This window comes from Pangasianodon hypophthalmus, chromosome 8, assembly GCF_027358585.1.
Source record: "Pangasianodon hypophthalmus isolate fPanHyp1 chromosome 8, fPanHyp1.pri, whole genome shotgun sequence".
In the NCBI taxonomy this organism is placed as follows: Eukaryota; Metazoa; Chordata; class Actinopteri; order Siluriformes; family Pangasiidae; genus Pangasianodon; species Pangasianodon hypophthalmus.
In genome coordinates, this window is record NC_069717.1 from 30229646 (window position 1) to 30247145 (window position 17500).

The window sequence follows — 17500 nt, forward strand, 5'->3', positions numbered from 1 at the left end:
CACGGCGTGTTCTCGGGACGTTCTGATCTCGGCGTGTTCTCGGGACGTTCTGATCACGGCGTGTTCTCGGGACGTTCTGATCTCGGCGTGTTCTCGGGACGTTCTGATCTCGGCGTGTTCTCGGGACGTTCTGATCTCTCCGTGTTCTCGGGACGTTCTGATCTCTCCGTGTTCTCGGGACGTTCTGATCTCTCCGTGTTCTCGGGACGTTCTGATCTCGGCGTGTTCTCGGGACGTTCTGATCTCGGCGTGTTCTCGGGACGTTCTGATCTCTCCGTGTTCTCGGGACGTTCTGATCTCGGCGTGTTCTCGGGACGTTCTGATCTCGGCGTGTTCTCGGGACGTTCTGATCTCTCCGTGTTCTCGGGACGTTCTGATCTCGGCGTGTTCTCGGGACGTTCTGATCTCGGCGTGTTCTCGGGACGTTCTGATCTCTCCGTGTTCTCGGGACGTTCTGATCTCGGCGTGTTCTCGGGACGTTCTGATCTCTCCGTGTTCACGGGACGTTCTGATCTCGGCGTGTTCTCGGGACGTTCTGATCTCGGCGTGTTCTCGGGACGTTCTGATCTCTCCGTGTTCTCGGGACGTTCTGATCACGGCGTGTTGTCGGGACGTTCTGATCTCTCCGTGTTCTCGGGACGTTCTGATCTCTCCGTGTTCTCGGGACGTTCTGATCACGGCGTGTTCTCGGGACGTTCTGATCTCGGCGTGTTCTCGGGACGTTCTGATCTCTCCGTGTTCTCGGGACGTTCTGATCTCGGCGTGTTCTCGGGACGTTCTGATCTCGGCGTGTTCTCGGGACGTTCTGATCTCGGCGTGTTCTCGGGACGTTCTGATCTCTCCGTGTTCTCGGGACGTTCTGATCTCGGCGTGTTCTCGGGACGTTCTGATCTCGGCATGTTCTCGGGACGTTCTGATCTCGGCGTGTTCTCGGGACGTTCTGATCTCTCCGTGTTCTCGGGACATTCTGATCTCTCCGTGTTCTCGGGACGTTCTGATCTCTCCGTGTTCTCGGGACGTTCTGATCTCGGCGTGTTCTCGGGACGTTCTGATCTCTCCGTGTTCTCGGGACGTTCTGATCTCGGCGTGTTCTCGGGACGTTCTGATCTCTCCGTGTTCTCGGGACGTTCTGATCTCGGCGTGTTCTCGGGACGTTCTGATCTCTCCGTGTTCTCGGGACGTTCTGATCTTGGCGTGTTCTCAGGATGTTCTAATCTCTCCGTGTTCCGTGTTCTCAGGCCGTGTTTGATGTGGATAAGGATAAAGGGCTGACGCTGATCGAGGTGTGGGCGGGGCTTACGCCTGATGACATCAGGAAGTGTACAGGAACTGATTTCGAGGTGAGTGATGCATGCTGGGAAACGCAGTGTCTCACACACTTTATACTCGTCTTACTTTATTTTTTCATTCTTTTATTTCCAATTAGTTTCTTCATTTTCCTTTCATTTTTTTCATTCCTTTCTTTATTTCAGTTTTTTTTTCTGACTTTTATTTTCTTTTTGGTTTTCTTTAGTTTTTGTCTTTTCTTCCTCCCTCTCTTTCTCTCCCTCTCCCTCTCTCTCTCTCCCCCCCTCTCTCTCTTTCCTCCCTCTCCCTCTCCCTCTCTCGCTCTCTCTCTCTCTTTCTTCCTCTCTCTCTTTCCTCTCCCTCTCTCTCTTCCTCTTTCTCTTTCCTCCCTCTCCCTCTTCCTCTCTCTCTCTCTCTCTCTTCCTCTCTCTCTCTCAGGGTAAGTGAGCACACACACAATAATAATCAGAATAACTCAATAATAAACATTGATTCTAATGAAGGTGGGTTCTGAGGTTCTGGAGCGCAGCGTGAGAACCCGAGCTGTAGAGAACCGGAGCTGTAGAGAACTGCATCTGTAGAGAACCCGAGCTGTAGAGAACCCGAGCTGTAGAGAACCGGAGCTGTAGAGAACCCGAGCTGTAGAGAACCGCAGCTGTAGAGAACCGGAGCTGTAGAGAACCCGAGCTGTAGAGAACCGCAGCTGTAGAGAACCGCAGCTGTAGAGAACCCGAGCTGTAGAGAACCCGAGCTGTAGGGAACCGGAGCTGTAGAGAACCCGAGCTGTAGAGAACTCGAGCTGTAGAGAACCGCAGCTGTAGAGAACCGGAGCTGTAGAGAACCCGAGCTGTAGAGAACTCGAGCTGTAGAGAACCGCAGCTGTAGAGAACCGGAGCTGTAGAGAACCCGAGCTGTAGAGAACTCGAGCTGTAGAGAACCGCAGCTGTAGAGAACCGCAGCTGTAGAGAACCGGAGCTGTAGAGAACCCGAGCTGTAGAGAACCGCAGCTGTAGAGAACCGCAGCTGTAGAGAACCGGAGCTGTAGAGAACCCGAGCTGTAGAGAACCGGAGCTGTAGAGAACCCGAGCTGTAGAGAACTCGAGCTGTAGAGAACCGGAGCTGTAGAGAACCGCAGCTGTAGAGAACTCGAGCTGTAGAGAACCGCAGCTGTAGAGAACTCGAGCTGTAGAGAACCGGAGCTGTAGAGAACCCGAGCTGTAGAGAACTCGAGCTGTAGAGAACCCGAGCTGTAGAGAACCCGAGCTGTAGAGAACCGGAGCTGTAGAGAACCGGAGCTGTAGAGAACCCGAGCTGTAGAGAACCGGAGCTGTAGAGAACCGGAGCTGTAGAGAACCCGAGCTGTAGGGAACCGGAGCTGTAGAGAACCCGAGCTGTAGAGAACCCGAGCTGTAGAGAACCGGAGCTGTAGAGAACTCGAGCTGTAGAGAACCCGAGCTGTAGAGAACTCGAGCTGTAGAGAACCGGAGCTGTAGAGAACTGCATCTGTAGAGAACCCGAGCTGTAGAGAACCCGAGCTGTAGAGAACCGCAGCTGTAGAGAACCGCAGCTGTAGAGAACCCGAGCTGTAGAGAACCGGAGCTGTAGAGAACTGCAGCTGTAGAGAACCCGAGCTGTAGAGAACCGCAGCTGTAGAGAACTCGAGCTGTAGAGAACCGGAGCTGTAGAGAACCCGAGCTGTAGGGAACCCGAGCTGTAGGGAACCGGAGCTGTAGAGAACCCGAGCTGTAGAGAACTCGAGCTGTAGAGAACCGGAGCTGTAGAGAACCCGAGCTGTAGAGAACTCGAGCTGTAGAGAACCGCAGCTGTAGAGAACCGCAGCTGTAGAGAACCGGAGCTGTAGAGAACCCGAGCTGTAGGGAACCGGAGCTGTAGAGAACCGGAGCTGTAGAGAACCCGAGCTGTAGAGAACTCGAGCTGTAGAGAACCGGAGCTGTAGAGAACCGCAGCTGTAGAGAACTCGAGCTGTAGAGAACCGCAGCTGTAGAGAACTCGAGCTGTAGAGAACCCGAGCTGTAGAGAACTCGAGCTGTAGAGAACCCGAGCTGTAGAGAACCCGAGCTGTAGAGAACCGCAGCTGTAGAGAACCGCAGCTGTAGAGAACCGGAGCTGTAGAGAACTCGAGCTGTAGGGAACCGGAGCTGTAGAGAACCCGAGCTGTAGAGAACCCGAGCTGTAGAGAACCGGAGCTGTAGAGAACCCGAGCTGTAGAGAACTCGAGCTGTAGAGAACCGGAGCTGTAGAGAACTGCATCTGTAGAGAACCCGAGCTGTAGAGAACCGCAGCTGTAGAGAACCCGAGCTGTAGAGAACCGGAGCTGTAGAGAACCGGAGCTGTAGAGAACTGCAGCTGTAGAGAACCCGAGCTGTAGAGAACCGCAGCTGTAGAGAACCCGAGCTGTAGAGAACCCGAGCTGTAGAGAACCGGAGCTGTAGAGAACTGCATCTGTAGAGAACCCGAGCTGTAGAGAACCGCAGCTGTAGAGAACCGGAGCTGTAGAGAACCGCAGCTGTAGAGAACCCGAGCTGTAGAGAACCGGAGCTGTAGAGAACCCGAGCTGTAGAGAACCCGAGAGAATGTCTCTGAGGCTACGTTTACACGACAGTGATGTAGTCAAATAGGGAAAAGTTTTTCTCTTGCGTTTTCAAAAAGTTTCACGTTTACACGACAGCGTTTTCAAAACGATTTGCATTTACACACATCCGCAATAACGGCCAGAAACGCTGTATTACGTACGCCAGGCCAGTAGGTGGCGCTGTCTCCTTGTTAGTTGGTTGTAATATTGGTGAAGTAAATACACACTTTGCTGAAGAAGCGTTAGCAAACTCTCAAGCAGCAGCAACACGACCGTGTTCTCCGCCATTGTTGTGTGTTTGTTCGCGCTTAATGCCTTTACAGTAGACACGCACTGCGCATGGCTACACACCGTCTACATACACGTACTACACACCGAACACGTACTACACACCGAACACGTACTACACACCGAACACGTACTACACACCGAACACGTACTACACACCGTCTACATACACGTACTACACACGCGCGTGACGTCACCGCTTTCAAAGATCCCCGTATCGGGTGTTTACATGGAGACGATAACGGCAGCGTTTTCAAAAACTTGCACTTCGAAACCCATTTTCAAAAATATGCGTTTTCAGTCCCCAAAACGCCGTTGTCGTGTAAACGAACACGCAAAACGCATAAAAGTTTCCCGTTTTTGGCTGAAAACGTGGTCGTGTAAACGGCTCTGAGACTCACAGCGCTCCAGAGTTAATGTTCACTAACGGCTGTATTCTCTCTGCTTACTTCCTGCAGGTTTCTCCTGACCTGAAGCCGATGCAGCAGATCTGAACACACACTCACACACACACACACACTCATACACACACTCACACACACTCACACACAGAGACACACACACACACTCACACACACACACACACACACACTCACACACACACACTCACACACACACACACACACACACACACTTATATACACTCACACACACACACTCACACACACTCATACACACACATTCATACACACTCACACACACTCATACACACACACTCATACACACTCACACTCACACACACACACACACACACTTATATACACTCACACACACACACTCATACACACTCACACACACTCATACACACACACTCATACACACTCACACACACACACACACACACACACTCACACACACACACTCACACACACACACACTGAAACACACACACACACACACACACACACACACACACACACAGAACAATGGGTGTCTGAAAAGTCAATCAGTAAATGTAGGAGTAAAGGAAATAGAATAAATCTACAGTGAAATGAGAAACAGTGAATTGCGTTAAGTGCGTTAAGTGTGTAAAGTGTGTTAAGGGTGTAAAGTGTGTAAAGTGTGTTAAGGGTGTTAAGTGTGTTAAGGGTGTTAAGTGTGTAAAGGGTGTAAAGTGTTAAGTGAAGTTTTGCTGTAGATCATGAAGTCTGCACTCGCACAATCTGAAGTTACTGAATCTGAAAACAGAAAACGCTGATGACAAAATGTAAAGATTTTCAAATCTCTCTGTAGCATTTCTCTATAGAATATAATAATAATAATAACAATAATAACAATAATAATAATAATAATAATGATGATGATGATGATGATGATGATTATCGGTGTGTGTTTAGTCAGAAACCTGCAGCTCGTCCCTCAGGTTCGGGTTTAACACACTTCAATTTTCTAATAATAAAAAAACGTTACTGATGTTTGTACATAATAAAGGATTTTATCTCTGCATGACTCGTGTGTGTGTGTGTGTGTGTGATGTAATTAAAGAGTGTGTGTGATATTGGTGATGGTATTGTGTGATGGCAAAAGTATGTGCCCCCCTGACCATCACAGCCATGTGTGCGTGTTGAACGTCTCATTCCAGATTTATTCCTGTGTGTTTATAATGAGCTCCACTCTTCTGGGAAGCTTTCCACTAGATGTTGGAGCGTGGCTGTGGGGATTTGTGTTCATTCAGCTACAAGAGCATTAGCGAGGTCAGGCGCTGATGTTGGGTAAGGAGTCTCCAGTTCCAGTTCATCCCAAAGGTGTTCAGTGGGGTTGAGGTCAGGGCTCTGTGCAGGACACTCGAGTTCTTCCACTCCAACCTTCACACACCATGTCTTCATGGAGCTCGCTTTGTGCACAGGGGCATTGTCATGCTGGAACAGGTTTGAGTCTCTTAGTTCCAGTGAAGGGAAACTGTAAAGCTACAGCACACAGAGACGCTCTATACAACTGTGTGCTTCAGAGTTTGTGGTAACAGTTTGGGGAAGAAGCACATATGGGTGTGATGGTCAGGGGTGCACAAACTTTTGTCCGTATAGTGTACATCAAAATATAGTCATCACTTAATATAAACATCACATAAAGTTTTTAATTTCCTCTTTAATCGGTATTTCTTCTTCATCTTTTTCATATTTTATATTATAATTTATTATCTATAATCCTCTGAATCTGTCCATTCTCTCTCTCTCTCTCTCTCTCTCTCTCTCTCTCATATTAAATGAACACTCAGGACCCGGATGAAGGGCGTGTTTTTCTATTTATTTATTTATTTATTTATTTTTACTTATTTATCTATAAACAATCTGATTTCCGGTGCTTGTTGGTCTCCTCTCCTTCACGCTTCCTGCGATCCTGCGCGCTCCCGCACGCGCCGGTCACGCGCGTTATTCCGTTCCCGTGCCCTCCCGTTAATGAGCAGCGCGCGCGCGTCCTGCTGTGGCGGAGATCAGACCGGGGTTTTAAAGGACCATCGCGCGCGCGAGACAGACAGAGAGAGAGAGAGAGAGAGAGAGAGAGAGAGCAGCGAACCCCAGAGCCTCACCTGCAGCCGCTGTGTGTGTGTGTGTGTGTGTGTGTGTGTGTGTGTGACGGAGCGGGAGGGTGTGGTGAGGCGGATATACAGCGCGAGCGTTTGGAGAGAGAGAGAGAGAAGGAGAGCGAGAGAGAGACAGAAGGAGCGCGTGAACAGAGCGCGTGTTGAGAGGTGAGCTGCTCTGCGCGCGCGGCATGGCTTCGTTTCAGGGTAAAGGGGAGCTGCGCCACGCGGACTGGATGGCCAACCTGCCCGCCAACCTGCACGCGCTCCCGCTCACCAACCTCGCCATACCGGGTGAGTGCGCGCGACACACACACACACACACACACACACACACACACACACACACACACACACACAGCGCCATAACGCGCGAGCCACTGGGCAGAGCTGGAGCATGGTGCACGTGAAGCGACGGGAAGATGAAAGAGTGATGCATGAAAAATTAGGACTAGAATAATTAACGTCTGCATGCACGCGTATCAAAATAAAAAAAACCAGACAATATGTCCTTTAGAGAGAGAGAGAGAGAGAGAGAGAGAGAGAGAAGATAGTGTGGTGCACGTGAAGAGAGGGAGGGGAGGGGAAATAATAAAAGAATAATAGATAAATGCACGAGAAATGTAGAATGTCTGCATGCACGTGCAACAAAAATAAAGATGCAACGTCATGAGAAAGGAAGATGAAAAAAAAATCCTAAAAAAAAAAAAAAAAAACCTGGTGATGCACGTGAAGGGAGGAGAAATAAAAGCTGATGCACGCGCACTTTTGCAGAGCTGAAAGCAGCAGGAGCTTATTTATTTATTATTGTATTATATATTACTATTATTATTATTATGACGTCATCCAGACTAATGATAATGATAATATTCTATTAATGCAAATATTCACAACGACAAAACACACATGTGCATATATATATATATACCACCAGGGGAATCACGAGTGTGTGTGTGTGAGTGTGTGTGTGAGTGTGTGTGTGAGTGTGTGTGTGAGTGTGTGTGTGTGTGTGTGAGTGTGTGTGTGTGTGTGAGTGTGTGTGTGTGTGTGAGTGTGTGAGTGTGTGTGAGTGTGTGAGTGTGTGTGTGAGTGTGTGTGTGTGTGATTAAATATCAGCAGTAATAAATAATATTAAAGGTGAAAAAAAAAAAGATGAGAGAAGATCTGAGATGACACTTGTTGCTTCAGGGTCGAGAACGCAAGAAAAGAACCTGTGAGTGTGTGTGTGAGTGTGTGTGTGAGTGTGTGTGAGTGAGTGTGTGTGTGAGTGTGTGTGTGTGTGTGTGTGTGATGAGCTCATGCAGGAAAAGCAGCAGCTCAAATGTCGAACGTCTAATGGTCTTCAGCAAGAAAAAAAAAGAATGAGGTTCCTGTTTCTTCTCAGAGACGTTACTGGAGGAGGCGGTGTGTGTGTGCGAGTGTGTGTGCGAGTGTGTGTGCGAGTGTGTGCGCGAGTGTGTGCGCGAGTGTGTGCGCGAGTGTGTGCGCGAGTGTGTGCGCGAGTGTGTGTGCGAGTGTGTGTGCGAGTGTGTGTGCGTGTGTGTGAGTGTCTGTGAGCGTGTGTGCGTGTGCATGTTTGTGTGTGTGAGTGTGTGTATGCGTGTTTGTGTGTGTGTGTGTTTGTGTGTGTGTGTTACACAGTGTGTGTGTGTGCGTGTGTGTGTGCATGTGTGTGTGCGTGTGTGTGCGAGTGTGTGTGCTTGTGCGTGCGTGTGCGTGCATGTGTGTGCGAGTGTGTGTGTGTGTGTTACACAGTGTGTAGTAACCTCTACAGTAAGTGCGCTGTGTTATCGCAGTATTTAGTGCGATTCCTCATGACTGCATGCGGCTGCGTCCCAAACCGCTCTAGAACCTTCTTCCTGTTCACACACACACTTAAGGTTGGAAAATATTCAGAAAGTTGAAAATTGTAGCTACACGTTTCTCTACATAATATTTCAAACACACACACATTATATTATACTCTATTGTATAAATAAAGTCTCGCAGTAGAACTTTCTCAACACGTCATCTATACGAGTAATTAAAAGCAAATCCGGTTTTCTCGTGCAGCCAATCAGAGCTCGCCGAATATCTAACGAGAAACACAAAGCAAACGGAGTCTCAAACGTCTCAAATCAAACAGAAGTGAGGAAGGATCGCATTACAGCACCAACACGAACATACAGCCATTTTAAAAACCGTCGTCTTTTCTAAAATTTTTAATATTCATTTGCATTTTTACATTAAACAGGAAAATCAACTAACTAGTTTAAAATCTTCCATTGTTGGTGTTTTGTTAAAACCAATAATTTATCCAAGATCCTGTTTAAGTTCCAGTTTAGCCCCGCCCCCATTCTGTGATGTAATAATTGGGCTTTGGATTCTCTTTGACAAACACATCAGGAAGTTTTTCAGTTTTATTAATAAATTAGTGCTGATGATTGATGACGCTAATGATCTGTTAATTACACTCATAACATCATTAGTGTATATTACACACACACACACACACACACACACACAGCTGTCTTTACATTCAGCACAGAGTTGTAGATCATTAACTTAATTAACAGATCATTAGCATATTCATTAATGCTGCTAATGCATCACTAGTGTTTTAATAGTCCCTTCCTGACCAGTTTATTCAGCATAAGTTTATTTTTTAAAATTAATTATATACACAATTAATTAACGTTATGAGAAAGTCATAGAAGCATTTTATGGAAATGAAATTTGTCCTGGTTTAGTTTAAAAAAATTGATTATTTCATGCTAAACGATGCCGTGGGTAAATCTGATTACGCTAAGGTTTGTTTAATTTATTTTAATTTCCTAAATTGATTAATTATTTTATTTTCCCACTTCACACAATTTACAGCTGTTCATAAACGAACCTCACACACACACACACACACACACACACACACACACACACACACACACACACACTGATTATCTCCACACATTCACAGCTCTGTGTTTATAAATCCTGCACTAATCTAAACTTTGTGTTTGTCGTTAATTATTCAGATCATCAGTGTGTGAGATGACGGAGAATGTACTGTTTACAATTTTTTATGATTTTTTTAAATGTCACACCCCAGACAACACTGAATGACCTTCGACCTTCGACCCCCAACCTAAATTATGTGCATCTACTTACAGCCTTTTATTTTTAAAGAGGACGACGCTTAAAGTACAAGTTTATTTGCTTCACCAAACCATAAAATCTTCCTTCTCCTGTGCTGATATTGAATTCTGGACTGTGATTGGTCAGAAGGTGTTGATTAATTCTCTATAACAGCAGCTCTGACAGTAGCGCAGGTTTATATTAATGCGCTCGTTCTGATACGTTATCGTTTCTATAGTAACAGCTCATTCACAGGGACGTGTACAGCAGAAGCTCCACATAAACAGATTAAATAATCAGTGATATGGTGAAGTTTTTTGTAAGGAGAAATGTGTTTATGTAACATTTATGGAAGGAGTCTCCAGTGTCAGCGCTTTGTAACAGTCAGAGGTTTCCAACGTCTTCAGGACAGAGGAGTTTACACTTCTTCGCGGTTTTTTTTGTCTTATTAACTTGAAGAGAGAGAATAAAGAGAAGCTGGTGAGGGAACGAGTGTTTATAGCTGCTATAACGTAAGTGACAACAGGAACTAACTTATTTCACAGACGTTCCACAACAGTAAACTTTCTATAAATTCCACACAACCTCTGTTTCTTTAGATTTTACAGAAATACTGGTGTAACACTGATTTTAAACCCCAGACTGTTTTCATGTTCATTAAACAGTATTAAACACTACTGACAGAAACATTTACACACACCAGTCCTCCTTTAACCCACTTTAATTTCCACATTATCTGTACAGAACAGACGTGAACAGGGAGCGTAAGGGTTAATTCACTTCCTCTGTCCCAGTGTTGATCCTCTTATCCTGCACTTTCACTCGGAAACTGAGGGGATTTCTATCCGGCTGCGTCCCAATAAACAAGATAAATGAGGCGATTAAATGACTGGAAGATGAAATTTGCACAGTCATGATGATGAAATATCTCCTTGGAGTCATTTGGTGCAACGTCTTTAGCTGCACGACATGAGACATGAGTTTCTGATGGACTCAGAGATGTAGATGATGAATGCGTTGTATATTTTTAGATAAATTGGATAGTTTTGTTTATTTAACATTAATAACATTTTCTTCAGTTTACGATTATGACAACTGATCACATCACGTGAGGGTTCGGATTCCTGTGTAGTTTAATAAGTCGTTTAGCTCATGTTTTCTTTTGTCAGCATCATGTACACAGCAGCTGTAAAATTGTGTTTCATTCTTTGTTTTATAATCATAAGCTCCAATTCAGGTTTCATTTCCTCGGCAGTGTGCAGTTTTCCATAAATCAGCGTTATTGTTAGAATAATCAGTATAAGACACAGTGAGAGGCAGGAAAATCACATCAGTGGGAAAGTATTTACTGCCTTCAGACTGGCTGCTGTAAATAATAATTATATTACATAATATTATAAATAAATTATTTTTATTTACTCACCTAGGGGTTAGTGTATGACCCTTGGTAAGAGATTGGAGAAAAAATTGAAAGGGGCTACAATTTAAGATGAGGCTAGTGTAAGGACCTATGGCTCAGGAGCCAAGGGTTAGAGTTAGGGGCAAATAGAAAAGGACAGGGTTGCGGCTAGGGTAGGTTTAGGTCCTGGAAACCATGGCTAGGGGCTATGGGATAAGGTAGGTACTGTGGGTTAGTGTTAGGAGAAACAGAAATAAAAGGATATTATGGATGGGATAGTGACTAGGGATTAGAATTAGACTTACAGGCTATTGCAAGGACCTAGAGGACAGTGTTAGAGTTACAGGCAAAGGGAAAAGGTAGAGGGTAGAGTTAGCGACAGGACCGGGATCCTAAAGATTATGCTAAGGCAGGTTAAGTTAGGACTTTTCAGTTCTGTAAGGACCTAGTGATTAGGGCTAGTGGCTAAAGATCAGAGTTACTATTAGAGTTATAAGTTAGTGTATGGCCCTTGAAGAAGACGAGGGTCAGTGACTAGGGACTAAGTATAGGGATTATAGACTGGGGCTGGGAATTAGGTTAGAATTACAGGATATTGTAAGGACCTAGGACTATTCTAGACCTAGGTTTATCAAGTGTTAGAGTGAGGGGCAAAGGTTAAATGTAGGCCTAGGTTCAGGTTCTGGGCTTATATGCTGGAACTAGGACTAGAGAATACTGTAAGGAAAATGGGTGCAAGTTTAGGTTAGAGTTATGGGAAAAGGGAAAGGAGCCAAGGTAGGCTATGGATTACAGTTGGGATTAGAGGCTACTGTAAGCACCTAAGGGATAGGGCTAGTTTGCCATGGATTAGAAAGGGGTGGGGGGGCAGAATAGGTTTAGGTTCTGTTCTCAGAGAGTTGGATAGGCTAGAGGCTAAAGATTAAGGATTAGGGGTTCAGAATTTAGGGTGATTTATAGTTAGGAGCAAAGAGAAACCAGACATTCCTAAATTGATAACCTTCCTCATCTCTTGCAGGATCCCATGACTCCTTCAGCTTCTACATCGATGAAGCATCTCCTGTTGGACCCGAACAACCCGAAACAGTGCAGAATTTTGTCTCAGTTTTTGGAGCTGTGGCTAAAAAGCTGATGAGGAAGTGGCTCGCAACGCAAACCATGAACTTTTCCAGCCAGTTAGAGGCCGGGATTCGATTCTTCGACCTTCGTATCTCCACCAAACCTCGAGATCCTGAAAATGAGCTGTACTTCGCCCATGGGCTCTTCAGCGCCACTGTACGCGAAGGTTTGGAGCAAATCAGTGCTTTTCTGTCCTCCCATGCTCGAGAAATCGTCTTTCTGGACTTTAATCATTTTTATGGCGTGCAGAACCTGCATCATGAAAAGTTGGTCCAGATGCTGCGCACTGTGTTTGGAGATCGTCTCTGTCCCGTGGTTTTTGCTGAGGAAGTGAATCTGAAGTATTTATGGGAGAAGGAGTACCAGGTGTTGGTGTTTTACCACAGCCCGATGGCGTTAGAGGTGCCATTTCTGTGGCCGGGTCAGATGATGCCGTCTCCATGGGCCAACACCACCGACCCGGAAAAACTCATTCAGTTCCTCCAGACCTCAGTGACCGAGCGCAGACGGAAAGGAACGTTTTTTGTTTCCCAAGTGGTTCTGACACCCAAAGCGAGCACTGTGATGAAAGGAGTTACCAGTGGACTTAGAGAGACCATCACAGAGAGGTAGGCAAGGAAGATTACATTACTTACAATGCATACGGTTTGCTACAAAATGTTGACCTAGATGCAAAGCTCATTCTTTGACAGTTTGAAAGGTAACTCTATTCTCTGAATCTTTTAATATTCCCTAACCTCTAAGGTCTTATCCATTAGGCCCTAACTGTAACAGCTAACCAAGACTGCTACCCCACTAACCAAGACTGCTACCCCACTAACCAAGACTGCTACCCCACTAACCAGGACTGCTACCCCAGTAACCAAGACTGCTACCCCACTAACCAGAACTGCTACCCCAGTAACCAAGACTGCTACCCCAGTAACCAGGACTGCTACCCCACTAACCAGGACTGCTACCCCAGTAACCAGGACTGCTACCCCACTAACCAGGACTGCTACCCCACTAACCAAGACTGCTACCCCACTAACCAGAACTGCTACCCCAGTAACCAAGACTGCTACCCCAGTAACCAAGACTGCTACCCCAGTAACCAAGACTGCTACCCCACTAACCAGAACTGCTACCCCACTAACCAGAACTGCTACCCCACTAACCAGGACTGCTACCCCACTAACCAAGACTGCTACCCCACTAACCAGGACTGCTACCCCACTAACCAGGACTGCTACCCCACTAACCAAGACTGCTACCCCACTAACCAGGACTGCTACCCCACTAACCAGGACTGCTACCCCACTAACCAAGACTGCTACCCCACTAACCAGGACTGCTACCCCACTAACCAAGACTGCTACCCCACTAACCAAGACTGCTAGCGCACCAGCTGATTTTTCTGTGTGTGTGTGTGTGTGTGTGTGTGTGTTTTTTTTTTTTTACAGAGCTCTTCCGGGGATGATGCAGTGGATTCGCTCTCAGCGTCCAGGTGAAAGCGGTGTTAACATTATCACGGCTGATTTTGTGGAGCTCGGCGATTTCATAAGTGCTGTTATTACTCTTAATTATTATCTTGGTGAGGATGATGAAGAAGATGCCACTTGAACCCCCGCCTTCAGATTGCACTTATTGTTTTCCTGTGCTAGTTTTAAGTTTCGAATTAAGCCTTCCTCTGGTTTTTAGGGCTAATAAAAAAATGAAGGGCATGAATTTTGGAAATTCAGAAGGCAGGAATAATGTGTGTATGTGTTAGGCATGTGCCATTTATCAGATCCATGACATATCCTTATATTTCACACCCACCATATTGTTATCATAGAGACTTAGCTGCTCAGGAGGAGGTGGCCTTGGTAAGGGAGATAAAAATGTTTCTTTCAGAACGAAGCATAAGGAAGGTCGTCTAAAGGTCTGTATTTTGGAGAGATTTGAAGGAGCATCGTTATGTTTCCTCTCTGAAAAGATAATGATTTCATTGTGTCTTCTGGACGAGAGCGAATATGAAACGCTGACAGATCAGTCTCCCTGAATGCTCTGAATCATTTTTTAGTAAGGTTGTGATTTAAAAAAATATTAATACTCTATTGTGATATGAATATATAATATCGGTACATGCCTACTGCGTGTCTGATTTTGACCGCGATGAAGGAATTGAACGATGATGAAACATTATTTTACTTACTCTTCTCCGCATCTCGTCTGCAGCATTAATAAACAGTGCATTAGCTTCTGATCAGTAACATATTAACATATTTCATGGTGAATAAATGTTGTTTGTATGGTGAATGTGATGGTAGTAGGTTGAACTGCTGTAATGTTGGTAATGTGTATGATTGTGATTGTTGATCTGTAAATACTGTGCAAGATTAGCTGAATTATCTGTCATGCCAAAAAACATCAGGTTATACTTAAGTATTAAGTGTTTAATGATATGATCATTCCCGGTATTACCCTACCGATTTCAGTACATCATGCTATCTGCTAACAGCTTCCAATCTTTTATTTACACCTCTCTATACAGGGTTTTGTAACATATTTCGAGGAATGTGCTGCACCTGGAAATGTGTTTTTTGTGGTCTGATGTCATTATTTTTTATCTCTTTAGCATAGTATTAACGATATATCTATTTTGAGATTTTATTATTACAGTGTGATAATGCTACAAAATATTCCTGAAATGATTTTTGGTACAGTTTTATATTTAGTTTCATACTTGATAAAGAAGTACATCCCGGCTAATATCAATTTGCTGCATTTCAGATGGACTACTAGTCCCCCAACCAAGACTACTATTCTCCTATCCAAGACTGCAAGTCCCCTAACCAAGACTACTAGTCCTGTAACTAAGACTGCTAGTCCCATAACCAAGACTACTATTCTCCTATCCAAGACTGCAAGTCCCCTAACCAAGACTACTAGTCCCATAACCAAGACTGCTAGTCCCATAACCAAGACTGCTAGTCCCCTAACCAAGACTGCTAGTCCCCTAACCAAGACTGCTAGTCCCCTAACCAAGACTGCTAGTCCCTTAACCAAGACTACTAGTCCCATAACCAAGACTGCAATTCTCCTAATCAAGTCTGCTAGTCCCTTAACTAAGACTGCTCATCTCTAACCAATATTTCTATCCTGCTAACCAAGACTACTAGTTCTTAACCAAGACCTTAAGAATACTGTCCCCCTAATCTGGACAGCCCCCTAGCTACCCTTAACCCGTAGGTTTTATCCTGTCCTGTTATTTCAGAGTGAATGTTGGACGTAAGGTGTATCTGTATTTTGTGTTTGTAAAAAGTGTCTTAAGCTCTGTCCTTTCTCTAATCTCTTTTATTATGGAGTTCTCAGTAAGACCAAAGTGCTGAAGATTATTTTGACTTTGTTTTCCGTAATTACTCCATTTGGTCAGAATTATTCATCCAAATGGAGACGCTTTTAAAAGTGTTTAATGCAACTCAATACTTAACATATGTGCAAAAAAAGAATATATATATATATGAAGAAATCTCCTTGTCAGTTGTAATGACAATCACTCAAGATGTCAGTGTGTGGATGGATCGTCAGGTGTTGTTTGAGTGTTACTGCATGTTAGTGCTGAAGTCCAAATTTTACACTTATTTGTAAAACTTTAAATTGCTCAGTGTTTAAATGCAACTTCCAAAAAAATGAGTGAACTCTTATAAACCTGGTGTAAATAAATGTAAATGTAAATAATGCAGTTTCGTGACTGTCTTGCCGTCTATTTACTGTTATCTACATTAGACTGTTAGGTTACATTTATTTATTTTATACATAAATATCAAACAATACACAAATAAACAACAATTAGCACATGGTGTCCCTCAGGGTACTATTGTAGGTCTGCTGCATTTTTGCAAGAAAAAATAAAGATAAAAATAAAGATAAAAATGCTAAAAAAAAAAGGTCTGGGTTCTATTGAAATGCCGATGAAAATTCATTTAAATAAATACCAGCATAAAAGGCAGCATTTTGAGTCTTGTTCGTGGTCGAGCCGATTCGTTTCCTTTCTGACGCACATAATAGTCCATCATGGACTCATTCCATGTTTTCTTGAATTACAGCAATTCAGTGCTGGCAGACACGGTGGTGAAGTGCAGCTGTTTTATGCCTTTTGGCAGCCAATCTTGTTTTTGTTAAAGCTTCACATTCTTGCTCAGACTCTGAGATGACTGTTACGAAGCCTCGCCTGATGGAGAAGCGCTTTTCCCGTCAGTCATAAAGAGATAAAAGCTATAAATGTTATTAAATGTGTATTATTGTACCAGTTTGAGAAATCCACTGTTTGTAAATCATCCAATATCACAGTGTTTATTACAGCACAGGACCTGCATAAAAATTCACATTAAATGCCATAGAACACTGCATCCTCAAGAAATTTAATCACTAAGCTTTAATCCTAGGCGCTAACACTTATCCTCTAGATCAGTGGTGTTAAACTCAGTGTAGATAAGAGACTACATTACACTCTGTCACACCCTGTGAGCCAGGCCAAAAAAATCAGATTAGTGACCAATAACACAATTACATCTGCATTTATCTGAAAGCATACATTCTGAAAGCAGAAAAGAAATTATAATATCCCATAATTTTGAAGTGGAAATTAAGACGTATATTGGGCCGTATCTTTGTCACCACTTTATCTTAAAGAGGTTATCCTAAGCATAACCCCTAAACATTACACTGTCCTTTAAAGCTCATTACATTTAACCACCAGACTCATAACAGCATCCCGTTACCCCATGTCCTATTCCCTAACCCGGGGTATTCAGACTGTGGGGCTGTTTGTAAAGCAGGTGACCCCACATGAAGTCGTGACCCCTAGTGTGAGAGCCCCAGCTCTAAACGCTCTACCCCTAACCTCAGTGACCTCATAAACTCGATTCCTCTAATCATATTAAATCACCAAGGCCCAGGTTAATCTCATCTTTAAATCACTCGTAATCCACCTGGATCTGTGGTAATGGAAGTGCAGAAGATTGGAGTAAAACCGTAAGCTGAGCTAAACTGTGCCTCTCTAGTGTCTTCTCTTTAGTTCTCAACTAAAAAAATGCAAGTACGTATTTAAACAAAAAAAAAAAAAATCAACATTTGATGAAACACTCTTTGGTGCAATTACAGAAAAAGAATAAAAGATTTAAAATCCCACGCAGTTCTGCTGGCAGCTGGAAAGGAG

At 44.4% G+C, this 17500-nt stretch overlaps 2 protein-coding genes across 2 annotated transcripts in view; both read left to right on the forward strand.

Moving 5' to 3' along the window:
* The window catches only part of oxct1a (3-oxoacid CoA transferase 1a), a gene marked incomplete at its 5' end in the record, with an annotated part of 34227 nt that extends 28613 nt beyond the window's left edge, over nt 1–5614 (forward strand). Inside the window, 2 exons of the mRNA XM_053236263.1 lie at nt 1239–1340; nt 4627–5614. Of these exons, the coding sequence (XP_053092238.1) occupies nt 1239–1340; nt 4627–4662 (138 nt within the window). The remainder of the gene's footprint in view (nt 1–1238; nt 1341–4626) is intronic.
* An 841-nt stretch (nt 5615–6455) lies between these two features.
* Nucleotides 6456–16024, forward strand: plcxd3 (phosphatidylinositol-specific phospholipase C, X domain containing 3). The gene is made up of 3 exons (XM_034306309.2): nt 6456–6983; nt 12218–12926; nt 13761–16024. The coding sequence occupies exons 1-3, from the start codon at nt 6881–6883 to the stop codon at nt 13918–13920; spliced, it is 972 nt and encodes a 323-aa protein (XP_034162200.1). The 5' UTR covers nt 6456–6880; the 3' UTR covers nt 13921–16024.
* The last annotated feature ends 1476 nt before the right edge of the window (nt 16025–17500 follow it).